We start from the raw sequence: 17,225 nt of genomic DNA, 5'->3' as shown, positions 1-17,225 counted from the left end.
AATTAGCGTTAAAAAAGCGATCAAAGTATAAAATGTCGAGAATGCTTAGCAAAAGTGTAAAATTATTTTTTAATGGTGGATCCAAATGATTTTCAAACCACCCCCCCCCCCCCCCCCCCTCTCCTCAAGTAAGGTTGCACGTTAAGGGTTAATATTTAACTTATTTTAATCTAGAACTAAACATAGTCTAATGGGATGTTTGTTTTGTGTGAAATGTTTACATGAAAATTGATTTTTACAATGTTTGGTAAATAATTATGTGGAAAAAAATATACAATAGTCCAACAATGATTGATGATGTATTATAATGATGAGGTCAGAAAAGCAAAAGTGATGATGTGATATAGTAGCGATGATAAATGTGATGATTTTTAGGTGTTTTAAATAAAAAATAAATTGAAAATTGAATTTTTTAACCAAAAAAAAACTCACAACCTGACTTTTCAACAGTCCTCTAATCATTAAAAATTTAATCATTAAAAATTAGGATAGCAGACAACATCTTGCATACATTATTTTTTAAAATAATGATAAACAACATGTCACTTATTTTTTATTATAAAATAAAAATAAAAATAAAAAAACCTTACATGAGCTAGGCCTTTATTGATTGGGCCAAACACTTAGGTCCATACACTTTGATCTTCTATTTTTTTTTTATATATTTTCCCTACACTTTACAATTTATCCTAGGCAATTTCCCTAGACTTTACAATTCATTCTATTTTTTATTGCCTTTTATATTAGCAAGTGTTTTTTTTTTCCACAACCCTCCATGAATTTTTTTAGATTTTATTTAGTTGTCAATTTTTTTTTATTAAATACAGTTTGATCTTTTGTTTTTTGTCATGAAATTTTATTTTATGGTATTATTTTTTATTATATTAGTCGGCGTTCTGTTTTTGTAGCCCTCCACAAGGGTTTTGGCTCACCATTAAAGTTTTTTTACTCGCGTTGACCAACATTCTTGATGTTAATGACTATATTTCTTTGACGGCAAAGAACAGCCAACTAGTTAATAAATAACTATTTATAAGATTTTTTTACAAGTCTTTATGAAACTGAAAGTATTTTTTAGTAAATAGATTATATTTTCAATTTTAAAAGTGGATGGGAAAGTCTTTAATGTTAACCAGTTTTTTTATTAAATATATAAAAAAAATAAACAAAAAATATTATTTTTCTATAAAATAATTTATCCAAGATAAATGCCCCTCAAATTTGATAAAAATATCTCCGTGTGGCGGTGACCTTCGGCCTATATGAGACCAAATTCGCATACAAACGGCCTAAGGCCTGCGAGGATATTTCGTCAAATATCTGAAATGCTAAAGGGTTCCAGGTGTCTAACTTTCGGCCTTTAAATTTACCAAAATAAAAATGACAGTATAGTTGCCGTCTTAACTAATCACGTGCTCCAAGCGTGCTATGAATACGACTTCAGGAATCACATGCGACGATCATCCAAATTAAGCAATATATAAACAATTACTTGTTATTAAGAATACGTTGAATCATGTCTCTAAAAAATTTTAAAATTGTTTTTACTATTTTTAGATTATTTTAATATATTAATGTTAAAAATAAACTTTTAAAAATAAAAAATATATTTTAATATATTTTTAAATAAAAAATATTTTAAAAAATCACACCATCATACAATCCGTTATTACAATTAATCAGCGCCGAAAAAGTTACAACGTTAACCAGAGTGTTTGTTTTAGCTTTTGTGGTTGTGGTTGGGTACAACCTAATTATACATAAAACTCAACCATAAAAGTTAATTTTTCTTTTCTTTTAGTTTTTTTATGATTAATTTTTCTCTTTTATTTAGTTTTTTTATGGATTTTACATACAAAACTCAACTTTCATCTCTAAAACAAACACTCGTGGTACATCTATGAAGTTGAAAGTTACAATAATAATTTATGCGAATGTGTGTGCGTGAATGCACGTGTTTAACATTTTAAATTTTAGATTAAAAATGCATTTATTTTTTTAATTATTAAAGAATATATATATTTAAAAATATGTTAAAACATGATTAAATCATATGTCAAACATAACATGCACAAAAAAAATTTATTAGAAGTATAAAATAAATATTCTCTATATTATGATCTAGATCTCATCTCTTACCATTAAACAAATATAGGAGCAAAAATTTCTGTTTTTTGTCCACTTTACCGAATATAAATCAATATTTACATCTTAGCTTCTCGTATCCCCTTGCAAGAAAGTGCCCCTTCTTTATAAATATTTGTAAATATTTAATAAAAGTAACTGAAATTTTTATTTGGTCTCTCAATTTATAATTTGGCCCCTTCTAAATTTTTTTTCTTACTCCGCCTCTGCCTGATGTCTTGTCTCTTTATTAAACACTGTCAAAATATTATTATTGAGTACATTTTCATCTCCTTTTATGACAAAGAATAGTACTTGAAGAAATTACAATTATATAAATTATTGGGTAATTAGTAATTTAAAAGTATAACTAATCAAATGCATTTTTTTTTAATTTTTCATCACTATTACATATTTTTTTGTTGTGTTACCGGATATATCAATTTTGCTGTCTATAATTCCATTATTTGTTATCTATTTATTTATTTATTTATCCATAACAATATTTTTCAAAATATAGTTTGTTATTTTTAATGACATGATCTCTTTTATAAAAATTTCATGATTTGTTATTCAACTATAAATACACATATCTGAGCATGTTACACAATCTTTTAATTTTTATTATATAGTATTTCACTTTATTATAAATATTCATATGATCTATTGATTTTTTCATATACTTCATATATTTACGAAACATAACCAATATAAATAGGTAATTGTATTTTGCTAACAATTACTTCATTCTTGTACATAATTTAAAACCAATTTAATGTGATTATCTTGATAGTGCTGTTTTTATATAGTTTGCTATCTTCAATTAATGTTCTAGCTTCAACTTGCTCATAGAAATAGTAGGCTTTAGTAGTTATTAAATTCGAACAAGATTAATTAATTACATTACATTAATTTTGTTTATGAAGAACTGAAATGCAAAATTAACCCATTTGAACCCAATAAAGGTATTACTTTTCAAAAAATTTACTTGTGCTAATTTTGAAGAACATATTTTTTATATATTTTCCACAATTTTCTTTCACAAGTTTTTCATTTTTTTATACGTGAAAAAGAAAACTTGATGGTGAATAATACAATATTCTTCTTTTATATACAATAATTTTTATCAATATATAAGATTAAAATTATGTTCTTTTATATTTTCATATTTGGTTAATAGATATATTTTTAATATTAAAGATAAAAATACTTTTTATTAGAGTTAATAAGTACTTTTTCATAAAAAGAAATAAAAGAAATATTTAATAATTATATTATCACAAATATAAAAAAATAAGATAACTACTATTTTGATTTTTCATGAAAAATAGTTATAATCTTAATATCTTTTTTTTTCAGTGAAAAATCTCTTTATTATTGGTAATAATATGACCATGAGGTCCATAACCACCTCAACTAGTGGATTCCTCTACTTTTATTTATTTTTTAGTTTGATATCGGTGTCTGGATCAGTTTTCGTGTACATTGACTAATCCTACAGGCCATGAAGTTAACGACCTTGTAAGTCTCCAGTGGCCATCATATGAGCAACCACATGACTCGAACCTGAGACTACAGAGAGAACAAATCTCTTAATTTTAAGTTCTTACCACTGGCTACCACCTAGATAGTTCCTCTATCATTATTATCAGTAACATTTCATTTCTCTCGTCTCATCACCACCACTCAATTATAACTATTAATGAAAAATTATTATTTTACTTTCATAGAAAAATATTTTTTCTTAATACATTAAAAAAAGTTAAACTAATCGTTTTCCAAGAGAATGTTTTTTTTTAAAATAAAATTGGAGGTATATATTTGTTTTGCAAAACAAACACACCTCTAGTTAGTGTTAAAAAATAGTTTAATTTTTATGAATTTCAACCAACATGGTCTTTTTTTTAATTAATTTCAGTTAATGTTATTAATTATATTGGGATTTTTTTATTTATTAGTTTTTTAGATAAAATGTCTTTCATTTATTTATTTCTACTATAATATTTACAGCATGTAGCCAATACTTCGGTCTCATGTAAATAACTCTCGGGTATTTACTTAACGTGACATGCTTTTATATCCTATTTTATTTTTGAATTTAAAAAAATAAGTTATTTTTTTATTTTAAATTAAATTTTTTTAATATTTTTAAATATGCTAATATCAAAAATAATTTTTTTAAAATAAAAAATAATATTATAACATATTTTCAAATAAAAAAACAATCACCACCACATTACCAAACAACTCATTAATAAAATATGCACACCACATGTACCATTATAAACAGCTGTAGCTTTTAAAGGAAAAAACCGCATTACAACGGACAAAAGTAGAATTAGCCATTTTAAGTAGTGAACAAGCCCGAAAACAAATACGGAAATTGAAGCTATCATATGCGTCCACGTGCCAGTCATTTATAGTATTCTCAACGCGGAATCACCAACTCACCCAACTCGATTCCTCACTGTTTCTGCTCAAATCTATAAGAATCCCCAATCGTCTCTCCATTTTCTCTCTGACTAAGCTACACTGCTTCATTTTCTTCTTGTGAAACAGAACGCAGAGATCACTCCTTGGTGGATCGGTCATGGTGAGAGGGAAGGTGCAGTTACAACGAATCGAAGACAAAAGCAGCCGTCAAGTGTGTTTCTCAAAGAGAAAGAGAGGTTTATTAAAGAAAGCTAAAGAACTATCGGTTCTGTGTGATGTTGAGATGGCGGTCATCATCTTCTCCTCCACTGGCAAGCTCTTCGAGTTTTGCAGTGGCAACAGGCACGTCCTTAATTCTGTCTCTTTATACTTTCCATTTTAAGCTTGCCTTAAATTTTATTTTTTCTTCGTTTTTGATCTGATCGTGGTCATATGGAAGATATTTTTGCTAGAGATATGCTTTGAATTTCATGATATTATATATTTGCTTGGCTTTTGGAAACACATACACTGAGAGACAAAAACCCTTTTCAAATCGTCTAACTGTCACTGTAGAGGGAGCGAGATTCACTTGGTATATCCTTGTTCATTGGAAAAATCAACAGGATCTCCTACTAGAGAAGTTTGTCCACTTATGTGGGCCTTTGTCACTTTCCTGACTTTGATATGCATACCACCAGTTTTGCCATGATTTGCATATGCTCGTGCTGTTGTGCTGTGTTGTGTGTGTTGGGATCATCAGCCACGTCTAGGCCTAGGTATATTATTTATTATTTGATTTCAGGAATTACTGTCTAGAAGGAGACAAGATAGGTTACGAGGATGATATGGATTATAAATGCAAGATCCATGTTAGCTGAGGATGTGACGATGGGTAGCAAATTACACGAAGGAATTCTGATTTAGCAACCACCCTCGTATTTTCTGTGTGTTTCTCTAAATTGAAGGATATTATGTTTTGTATAAAAAGTTTGAGAAACATAAATGAATATATAAATACAAATATGTTTTTATAGTGAAGAATTCTTGTTATCTCAAAATAGAAATGATTATTTGTTATGTATTAACTCTTCTATTCCAAGAAAATAATGCAATGCTAACTAAAGGAACATATATAGATGAAAAATTAGTGTCGCATAAATGATTTTTCCAATAGTTAAACCGCTCAAACAAGCCCCCTCATATATTCAATATCCAAATTCACCACACACTGTAGTTTTTCTCGCTATATAAAAAAACCCCATCACAGATTTTTTTTAGGAAGTTCATCGGTTTCAGTAAAATTTCCTAGAACACCACAATATCTAGAATTAAGCAAAATTGTTGCGCAAGGATTTAGGAATGCAAATTTCCTCTCTTGCATAACCTCGCTTAGAAGAACGAAATTGATCGAAAGTAACTTGCTTGACTTTTTACAACACTGTAATGGTGCTCCGTGCAGCTCACGATCACTTGACACTTGGTACAGGACTCTTTTAATAAGAAAGTAAAGTTCACTTCCATAATTAGTTTAAGTTTTCGGTGGGCGCACACACTCACATATATTAAACATTGATCCTATCATACTTATTGGTGACGAGGAGATAAACACTTTAATGATTGGTTAAGGCGAGGTGTCAGGTTAGCCAATCCATTTGTTAGGGAGGACTGGGTTATTAATAACTCACCTAAAGGAGGTTTGTATTTATTAAAATCTCATTTTCATTCAGATTTAAACACACACACACAAAAAAAGAGAAGTTATGTTTACTTGAATGTTTGATTGTTTTTAACTCATAAAACTTAAAATTATATTTGGATTTTTAAAAAAAATAAAAAGTTTAACACCAAGAGTTTTTTAGCTATATCCCTCAGTTCTAATCATATCTTTCAAATATTCTATCTTATATTTTGTTTAACCAAAATTAAATTTATGTATTCCTTATTGTTTTTGGGTACATCGCCATATATATGATCCGACTATATCCATATTCAACACATACCCATCATATATACAAGGGTTTTTTGAAGCATTCATGTTTCTTAACCTCTTATTGATTGAAAATGTATTATTGCTATTTTGATGTAGGCTTATATTTGAAAATTGAAATGCTTCCTAATTGAAAACTATTTGAAAAACTAATAAATGAATCAAAATTCATTTCATCCAAAATTATTTTATAAAACTTATGACTAAGCATAATCACATTATTTAAACAGCGAGCCATACTCATAATTCAATATACCTGAATTATATTGTTCAATTCCCTAAGAGTGTGGAAGAGTTTTTGTTTTTCTTTCATTTGAATGCAAAATCCTTTTGTAGTAACTTTTAAAAACACCTATTCTCTTCTTCCCGCTTTCTCCTCCCAGTTCTTACACTTGTAATAGTAGAATCTACTCGAAAATTGCTGATGTATACATAAAATGGACATATGACACTAAAATACCACTATTGTTTTCCTATTTGAATGCTTGCATCCATGTTGTTTTCAATCAAAAGGTTTTTTTTATTTCTATTTTAACGGCATGTAAACTTCGAACTCTTTTCTTTTTTTACAACTATCCAGAAAATTTAACACATCTCATAAGAGGCAAATTTTCCTTCCAATTTTAACACAATAAAATTGTGTTATTTGTGGGGTCAGTTATCTGTTAAATTTTCAACGAGAGGCAAAATCCCCGTAAATTGTATTGAATTTTCAAAATAACAAAAAAAAGTACAAAAAAAAAATTAAATCAATTTTTTTGTTTTGTTTTGAACTTAGAATGTGACATGATGATAACAGTTTAAAGACAGGTGATAGTAGAGCGAAGTACTCGTGAGTCTGAATCATCTAGGATAGTGCACAGTCGTGCGTTGATTGGTTGCTTTATGATGCTTCAAGTAGTTGAGAGTTGAGACTCAATATAACGCCACAACGCCTCATGGGGGTAGTAGATAGTGAAGTAGCCATTTAGGCTCCTAGCCTCTTGCCCCTTCGCCTGGCGGCTAAGCTCTCTGTCCCCTTCTATACCATGTAACGTAGGATTGTAGGATTCTTCATTCAAATATTGTGCAAAGAAATAAAGTTGTACCTTCACCGACAACTTAATAAGTTCTTGCTGTAAACAACAAGCTTTTGATTCCAAAATTTGGTTGGTCGATGCTTGAACTTGCTCTGGTGATAGCAGTAATGGGTGGTGACCTACTGATAATTTGCAAAAATAATGTCTACATAGATTGCAAAACTTTTCAAAAGGCTTTAGAAGCATTGCAAAACTTCTATTTATAATAAACTCTTGAAACTATGATCTTGAAATCAAAGCTTCCATTTCAATGAACAATAAATTCTTTTAAAATAAAATCCTACTACAAATAAATAATTAAGCAAGTTTGCTAAGTGTGTATTTGATATTATGATAGTTTTTACGGTTATAACTTGAAAAAACAAGTTTAATTAGAAAAGCCGCAAATTATAATTTTTTTCAAACCAAAATATATTCAAGTATTGAAAACTAAATAACTTTTGAAACCATAGTCAGTCTTAAAACATCTACATGCCAAATGGAGCATAAACATTTCATACTCTAACTGGATAGGATCTTTTAGGCACCGTTTGGGAACGCGGCTGCGGCCGCGTTCCTAAAAAATTTAAAATTTTATTTTATTTTTTTTTGCTAAAATTTAATATGGTTTGTACGTTTTGGATCGTTTTGATGTGCTGATGTCAAAAATGATTTTTAAAAAATAAAAAAACATCGTTGGCATGCATTTTGGCACGAAAAATTATTTGAAAAGCACCCGCAACCACACTGTCAAACACGCTCTTAGTCTAAAATCAGTGACTAGAGTCAATGATGTTAACGGTTCGCAGTTATGGAATAGGAGAGTATTACTACCATGAACTGAATTGGCCTCCATTGAGGCTACTCTGATCTCCTCTTTATATTCTTTAATTAATCAAGTAGTTTATCTTAACTGGTATTAAAGAGAATTACTTTAATATAATTTAAATTATTGCTAAAATTTGCCTTTGTTTAATTCTAAGAAGTAAAATTTTATTAATATCGAATTCTTATGATGGTACGAAAACATTACATGATCGTGAATTACTATTATCCTAAATTCGGCGTTAGTGTTTGGTATCATTATGATTTATTTATTTTAAAACAAGTTTTGTTGAACTGCTATATTTATTATTTCTTATGAATGATTTTATAAACCGAATCAAATATTTAAAAATGGCTTTTAGTGCTCTGTTTTCTATTCATAGATTGTAAATGTCACACTACCACCATGAAAATCGACACAACGCCACCGCACTATCACAGCAACTACCACTATCCCATCACCATCGTTCCCCCCAAACACTTCCAAAACACTGCTATCACCATTAATGTTATCCTAGTTACAGTTTTGGATCATTGCTCTGAATCGAATGTTCACCGATTCAACCATCAGGTTGTTTTTTATTCAATGTTGTGAATTTTATCAGTTTTAAAAATGATCTGATTCAGGTCCCCTGTCACTAGCTATTTAGTTTAGCTAGTCAAATAAATCCAATTTTGATAACACTAACTACCAGAGCTATAGCATACACTTTATTGAAAACGAAATCACACAACTATAACCAAACCAATCAATTTGTTTTGCTATAGCCATCAAAATCATTATCTGCACCATCACTTATACCATCATGATATTGTCGTTGTCACCACAACCATACCATTATCATAACAACATGCATTTTAATTATTTTTTTTCTTAAAATATTTTCCACAATGTTTGTTTCTAAAAGAAAGGTTTTTAAAAAAAAATACTAAAAATAAAAGAGAATGAACTATATTTTTTTATATGTATATGTACTATCTTTATTTGTGTATAGATAAGAAGTATCACTAACTCTTTTATCTAGTATTTCATAGGAATAGAATAAATGATACATATAAAGATAGTATAAAATATATATTTTCTAGATTTTATATTTTATTTTCTCTTACTCTTATAGTAAAATGAATAAGACGCCTTTAAATACTTTAATGTCGCATAAAAAATTTGTTTTTGCATCAATTCAATGCCTAAAAAGATCCGTTGAGCGCTTCTTGGCTATGTCATAATAGATCGAAACATTTGCCCTGGATCGATTTCAAGATTATAATTGCTCTAGTGAATAACTAATGAAAATAGATAGAACAAAACTATAACTATAATACAAGGCACTTGTTTTCTTGATTTTCTACTGGGTAAAGTCCTTCCAAAAACAAAATATAGAGAAGTTATGAGTTTATTGAATTGTTATTTAGGATTTAAATGCATGTTTGACTGTGCTGCCAATTCATGAACGTAGGTTACAAATTAGGAGAGAAAAAAAAGAGGTTCTCTATAAGAGGGGGATGAAATAATGGTATTTTCTCAGAGGGTGGAAATTAGAGTTCTCGGTAAGGAAAGGGATTGAGGAAGTAGCAAAGAAGATTTCCCAACAGAGCAGCAGCCAGTCGAAGTCATGATTTTTTAGTAGGCCCAAGGCTTTATTCAACCTAGGCTCAAAGTTGCCGCAGAAATGGTGAATTGACCTCATCAACTATGTGTAGTCCACCTCTGTTGAAAGCCTAACTTGTGATTGGGTCCTCCACTGACCATGGGGTTCAGGATTGACAGAAGCTCCAATATCTAATTTACTAACTTCATATGAACATGTCAAATCAGGTTTGAAAAGGAATCCAATAGGAGAGGGATGTAAGAAGGACAGCAATGAGATTTTCATTAGTGACATAACAGTATGGAGAGAAAAATAGTACTCTATCCGTCCCCATAGTGATTTTTTAACTTTTTTATTTTTGTTTGTCATTGCCTCGTCAAAATATCAAGTCATATATTTTCTTATAATATCTCTAATCTTGTAAGAGACCTGCGATTAAAATAAGGGTTTTTTAAAGAATTGCGAATAAAGAACAATGATATAATATATCAGTTAATGACTTTTATCTCTCTAGAAACCGACGGAAAGAATAATAAATTACACTAAACATGAACAAACAAAATTGGAACAAAATACTGGCAAGTTAAGGTTTATAGAAAACCCTTAATATATATATATATATATATATATATTGAAATGATCAAAAGATATTCTCTAGATTATAATTATATAGCTTCTTTAGACTAAGGATCTTGCTTTTTGGTTACCAAGTAAAAAATGCTACTTGGTTAAAAAGTGATGGCAACTGCTCAGCTACTTAGAATTTGTTTCTCTCTACGTGTGTGTTTTTGGACGGCGTTTGAAACACGCAAAAACACATAAACAAACGAAAGCATTTGGATTTGCGTTCCACAAAAGGTTTATAGTTAGCTATGGTTGGAGAAATAGGAATTTTAGAACTGAATTTGAGTTGGGGTTTGATTCATGAAATTAGGATTGATTAGGTATTATGTTTAGGGTGGAGTTCAGATTTTTTTTATTTCTGAAGTAATCCGAGCTTATTGTAGCAAAAAGAAATATTAAGAGAGGAGCAAGTAGAATAAAGTGCTATAGAGAAAATAGAAGAGGAAGAAATAAGAACTCCTCGAAACTTGTATTCCCCATTAGCCTTGCTAAGGAAAATCACTTGCCAAGTGCATCTGCTACAAACACTAAACTCTCTTCTTTTATACTTCAATGATGAATTTATCAACATAAGAACTTCACATGACATAGGGCTTGTTAAGCTTCTTCTAGAGTTCAGATTCTGCCATACTTGAGTATTCCAAATGAACCAGATAGTTCATCATTGAAAAAGTTGTGTATGCTTATTAACTGGCACTACAAATCTAGCTTGAAATTCATCACACTACATTGTTAATAGTTTATTGAAATCAACTGGCATAATAACAGGCGATTCAATCATTAAGGCTTTAATCTCTCCAAAGGCTTTCTGAGCTGAATATTTATTCAAGCATATAGTAATAGAACTCATAATGAAAATTTCTTGGTACAGAGACTTCTTTTAGAAACAATAGGTATGCTATCTCAGAAACAAGCATGGCACAGAGATGTATTTGATGGTGATTTTGTTGATTGCAAAGCTATCTACACCCATGTTCAAAGCAAATACTCAGTCATAAATACTCGATTCTCTCTGTTTTTTCTATCTTCTTTCTCGCAATTCTTCTCATTTTAGAACTACAACATATTCTCAAACATATAGTGCATTCAAATTACCTACTATAATTCCAAAATAATCGAAAGAAAAGAAATGGGAACAGGAGAAGCATTCTCATTATGTTCCTTTTTCCTTCAATCTTGTTTTTCCTTTTCTATATTTCTAAATCGAATAATATTATCAATAGAAATACAATAGTTACATACTGTTGATAAAAGCGTAGTTAAATATTGCAATACAAAAAAAAAAAGAAAAAAGGAAAAGAACCCATTTGAACTCACTTCGGCCATAAATAATAAAAGCATAGTTACCTATTGCAAAGTTTCTGTGGAGAACCTAAGCTATCATGTATAGTTGGAGAAAATTCATATAGTTTCATCTCAGTAATAGCTGTTACCTTTTGATGTTAGAATAAATATAATAAACTCTTAAGAGTAAGGGCCGAAAAACTTAATTTTTGCTTGGCATATTGTTCTTCCTAATGATCTTACTTGACAGGTAAATCCTAACAAGATAACTGAGTGTCATAAATCTATCTTCTAACTTTTGACTATCATGATTATTATTGCACCCTAATACTACTAGCCTTTTTTTCTTCTTTTTTTAAAGTTAAAAAAAAAATCTATCAACGAAAGAGAAAATGAAGAAAATACAGAGGACAGGGTATCCTCCAAAAAAGGAAATTCTTTCATGATTTCCATCATGATAAATCCTCAAGTCACACTAGCAAAAATCAAAATCATGTCCCGCATCGCATACTTTCAATGTTTCATGCCTTCATTTTGTCCAAAACCCTTGGAACTGACAATATATCCTCTATTTAAGATCAGTCATGCCTCTTGATTACCTCTTGATTAAAAAGCAAAGAATGTTCAGCATGTTTCCCACTACTGTATGACAGCAGGAGGCTAGAAACTGTCTCTCCCTAAAACTACATATGACATGTACATTAATGTTCGATGATACAAGGCCTTCCGTAGAAGAGTTGGTTATTATTGACCTTTCATGTTGGCTACCAGTCTAAATGAAAGCCTTAACCTTAGAATGCTATCAAGATACAAAAAGAAAATAAGTACATACAATCACCATAAATGAAAAATGACCACCACAACAAGCGCTAACAAGGGCTCATAGAAGTGAACCTTACAACCATTATCCACTGTAAATTTTAGAAGATGGAAGGAATGGGAAAATACCTGTCATATGGATTGTCAGGGATTTTTATGCTGGCTAAACTTCACTTGTAGCTTCAATTCTGACCATAGCAAAACAGATCCAAGTAAATTAGCAAAACGACCTCCTAGTTAATTGTTCACATGTAAATATTTTTAAAACAAATATATTTGCAAATTGAAATGAATTACCGATTTGCAATTTTGATTGTTCATCTACTTTCATTGTTCTAGAATTATATAAAAGAATTTCACGGAAATTGAAGTTAGTACTTTATATAGCATCCATGAGTGGTTACAATATGATGCAGTTTTTGGAGTATTCATTATTATACTTACGTTTTATTGATTCTCTGTTGGTATTTGCTTCACAATACTTGTAGGTTCCTTGCTTGCTTATCAGTTGTACTATGTTCCTTTATGCCCAGTTTGAGGATTTCTGAGTTGCGCAATGTTCCTTTGTGTACAGTTTGAGAAATATCCTTGAGCGCTATGACACACATAAAACTAAAAGTCAAGAAATAGCAATCTGCAAGAACGTTGATAAAACCAAGGTTAGTCGATTATTCATCATTTTGCCAAAACTTGTTATTGCATTCAATATTTGAGCATAGCACTAGAAATCTCTAAATTTCCAAAAGATACAGCTTTTCGATTATTCCATTTTACTATCTTTTAGGCAAAAATGCGTGAGATTCAACTCCGGAGGAAAGAGTCACTTAAAAACTACTTCAACTCTGTTTTCAAAACGTAATAGTAAAAGGGAACTTGTTGAGAGAGGGGGAGAGATTTTGTGAAATCCTTATAAGCAGCCACCCAGAATATGGCAGCTTTTGCTGGGAAACAACACTGGAATGCAATTGCTGAATAGAGGGGTACACGGTGCATATGATGCTCTGTGCTTCTTCAGGCTACCTGTATTAATGTCTTAAAATGTTTTCTATCATGTATGTGCACTTTTACGTGGATGCCTATGACACATACATGCATGTTACTTCAGGGATCAGTGCACTGCTCCTGGAGGAAGGATGTGTTTTTCTAGGAGGATCATGTTGTAGGGAAAAAAAACAGAGAAAAAGAAAGTGTGAAATGTGAAGGCACTGCTGTACAGAGTAGACTAATGACCAGATTTATAGTCATAGGGCAGTGCAATGATTGTTCAAGATTATTGGCTTTGCTAAAGTAACCATAGATTAATAGGCTCGAATATTAACTTCCATATTAATCAGGTTCAAGAGGTTTTTAGTCTTTTATTTTCGTGTTTATATAATTGTTTTTTGTGGGATGAGTTTTCTTTCGTTCAATGATCCAGCATTTGAGTTACCAAACTTGGTTGAACTACCTCATGATAGAAGCCATCATGGCAAGGGAAATTTTCCATAAAGTCACTTCGATTCAAATTCGACAAAGCTAAATACAGCAATTTGATGAAGATTTTATTTCACCTTTTTTTTTGCCTTTTAGAATTCTATATCCTCTTGATGAAATCAATATTGCCTAGCTTTCATTTTGTTTACCTTTTGGAAATTCAGCAGAATCATCACGCAGAATACATGGGTCCCAGCTATATGGATGCTAACCCACTCCAAATGGTCCAAAGGTATCATCAATCTTCAGATTCATGTCATACGCTTCATGGAAATTGACATGTTGCATTCCACTGGACCTATCACTAGCATTTATTGGCTCTTTTTTGCAGGTACTTTGAAGGGAAGAACATAGAACAGCTAAATATAACTCAACTCATTCAGCTAGAAAGAGAACTGGACTCAACACTAGTTTACACCAGAGGAAGAAAGGTCAGTTGTCCAATTCAAACCCATGATCAACAGAACAGCCTTGTTTGTTGGTTGTGAGAGCTTGAAACTCTTCATTACTGCAATTATCTAATATCATATTCCATCTATTTAACACACTTAACTACTCCTAAACAAAATGTGAGTGACTTAGCAATTGAAATACTGAAACATTTGAATAATGGTGATATGTAGACAGAAGCAATGATGAAGTCCGTAACAGCCCTCCATCAGAAGGTATGCCATTCTCTCTTTCTTTCAAATAAATTGGGCGTATTTATTGAAGCCTTGTGGATCTGGATTAAGTGTTGTAAGTTCAAGTTCTTTCGTTTTATTTATGCGCGCACCAATAGTTAAGTTAGTTTTCTTAAGTGACTGCATGCAAGTGTCATGAATTGTTATGTGCAAATGAAGAAAGTTTATATGATGAACATTAAGAAAGAATCGAAACTGTCCAAGCCTGTCCCTACCATTCGTAAAGAACAAAGGTAGGAATCAAACTATGAAATCTACCACTGCCAAGCATACATGTACCAATCATTTCTGTAAATTGTGGCAAGAGATTCCAGCATACACTAACAATAAAAATGATGGGAACGAAAACGATACCAGGATTGAAAGCGAAGCGCTGTTTAGTATTGATGGAACACGGAAATACTTTTATGTGACTCCTAGATCCATAAGCTGAGGTGGATTTAATCTGCAATAATCAGAATTAGACTTACTTGCCCCTAGAGGCTTCCGCAGTTGCAAGAGGGGGTGCTTGATGGCTTCTAAACCAGAGAAGCCATTCTCCACTGTACGGCTGCCTCCTCCTAGAAGCAATATTAGTTACACGATGAGCACTTAAAATGCATGGAAGAGAATGGTGCCTTTATTGAACTGCTGCCTGTTTTGTAAGGCTCTCATATAGTCACATTCTATCCGTACGGGTTCGTCATTCTTTGGATGGGTGTACAAACAGATGGGACAAATCATTTAAGTTTGTTGCGTTAAATAATTGCATGGTAGGTGTTTTGTCAGGAGCATATCCAGAGTCTGATATGACATGTAACAAACTTCATTTGCATAGGAATACTAGGTAGAATGTGTTCTTTTTCAGTATTGCTGTTTTCATGGAAGTGAGAACATTTTCTAGAAGATGTGAGAGGCAGAGGAATGGGGTTGAGGCTGTAGGGAAAACAGATGGGGAGTGATTAATTATCATGAAAAACAATTCCTAATGATAAGAGGAACAAAGGATTGTCCCAAGAAACTTAGTGGTAATTTCTCCTCGCATTCTTGCAGTTTAGGCTTAATGTGTTGCTTTTCTTTAGGTCTCTGGTTTTCCCCTTGAATTCCTATGGGAGTACTAATTAATAATTCCACTCAAATCAGCAAGTAAGAGAAGGCACAAAACTAAGAATTTTTAGCTAGGTTGTCAATAAATTAAATGGGAATTTTTCTGATTGCTTCTTCACTTTCGCATTTAATGTTTGGTGTGCAACTTTTTCCTACTGGGCAGGGTCATTATTTTGTTGGCTTCTCTATTTCTCCTGTGTCTCGTGTTGCTTTCGTGTCTCCAAGATTAGGTCTCTTACTGTTTTAAGTGCCTAATAAACGTAGTGCTCTTGCTTAAGCTGTTAAGGTTACAAGCGGATCGATACTTTGCTAACTTCCGTTTGCTATTTACTAATTACAGGAACAAGATCTGACAGATGAAAATAATCTCATAGAAAGAGAGGTAAATTAAGTTGAAAATATTCTTGTAAAATAAAACAAAACTTGAACAACTCGCCTAATATCAGATATGTACTGATCAGCTTGTCTCTCTGTATCATGAAAACCAGATATCTGCAATCATCAACAATGGCAACCTCGCCAGCCAGCATGGCCGTGTTGTAGAAGATCCGGATTGTGTTCATCCTTCTCCACTGGACTTGTTTCACTTTTAGCAAGATCTCAAAAGGACAGATGGCGTATCCCGGATGCTTACGTCTGGGGAATAACATATAGGCATTTATTATACCCACCTAGTGCCAGGTGGTGGTCAAAACAAATTATTAAGCATGTAACTAGTTGCCAGTTGGAAGCACAAGCCTTTACCAAGTGGCACGTCAGCTTACCTATATATATGTCTGCTCAGGATTGGGCCCTTAAGTTGGGTCCCTTATATGCTATAATAGTAGTAGTGCCTGTGAATAATTACTGCATGCACGGCATGCGTCATGTCTAACACGCATGTGGGTGCTGGGATTGCGAGACCGGTCCGATGACCCTGCAGCTAGTAGTGGCTTCAGGATGGTTATCATGACTACTGTTGTTATTATGACATAATAATCGCTGTTATTGATGTTATTTCGTAGCCTTGGTAGGAGAATATATATTGCACAGGGACTAGCTCGGACTATTTTAATGGCCGTCCTTCACGGTGCCATATGCAAAAACTTGCATCCTTTTTCTTGCAAAATGCCCTGTAATTTACACTTGTGAGCGGCTTATCGTTGTTTCAAGCACATGACAAGGCATCCATAGTTCTGACAAACATGTCTCCTCCTCCTTCTTGGCCCCTAACCCTGAGATCAGAACGATGAAACAACCTTAGCTGACATCTATATAT

At 31.8% G+C, this 17,225-nt stretch overlaps 1 protein-coding gene and 1 long non-coding RNA gene across 4 annotated transcripts; one reads left to right on the top strand and one right to left on the bottom strand.

Moving 5' to 3' along the window:
• The first annotated feature begins 4,545 nt into the window (after positions 1–4,545).
• LOC133694615 (truncated transcription factor CAULIFLOWER A-like) lies at positions 4,546–16,963 on the top strand. 2 transcript variants are annotated; one of them, XM_062116215.1, is made up of 7 exons: positions 4,546–4,899; positions 13,300–13,384; positions 14,366–14,430; positions 14,530–14,629; positions 14,822–14,863; positions 16,308–16,349; positions 16,456–16,963. In XM_062116215.1, exons 1-7 carry the CDS (start codon positions 4,715–4,717, stop codon positions 16,558–16,560), a joined length of 624 nt encoding a protein of 207 aa, XP_061972199.1. In that variant the 5' UTR covers positions 4,546–4,714; the 3' UTR covers positions 16,561–16,963. The 2 variants fall into 2 exon arrangements, with proteins under 2 accessions (XP_061972199.1, XP_061972190.1); XM_062116206.1 differs by having other exon boundaries at positions 4,547–4,899; positions 14,363–14,430.
• Positions 11,382–16,378, bottom strand: LOC133694625 (uncharacterized). Of its 2 annotated transcripts, none has more exons than XR_009842312.1 (3): positions 15,236–16,378; positions 13,170–13,359; positions 11,382–12,913 (listed from the first exon to the last, which is right to left on the bottom strand). It is a non-coding gene; the product is annotated as an uncharacterized LOC133694625 (long non-coding RNA). The 2 variants fall into 2 exon arrangements; XR_009842314.1 differs by having other exon boundaries at positions 15,352–16,378.
• Positions 16,964–17,225: the final 262 nt, after the last annotated feature.

The sequence above is a fragment of the Populus nigra genome, chromosome 1 (assembly GCF_951802175.1).
Source record: "Populus nigra chromosome 1, ddPopNigr1.1, whole genome shotgun sequence".
In the NCBI taxonomy this organism is placed as follows: Eukaryota; Viridiplantae; Streptophyta; class Magnoliopsida; order Malpighiales; family Salicaceae; genus Populus; species Populus nigra.
Note: the sequence above shows the minus strand (reverse complement) of the source record. Positions and strands in the feature narration are given on the sequence as shown.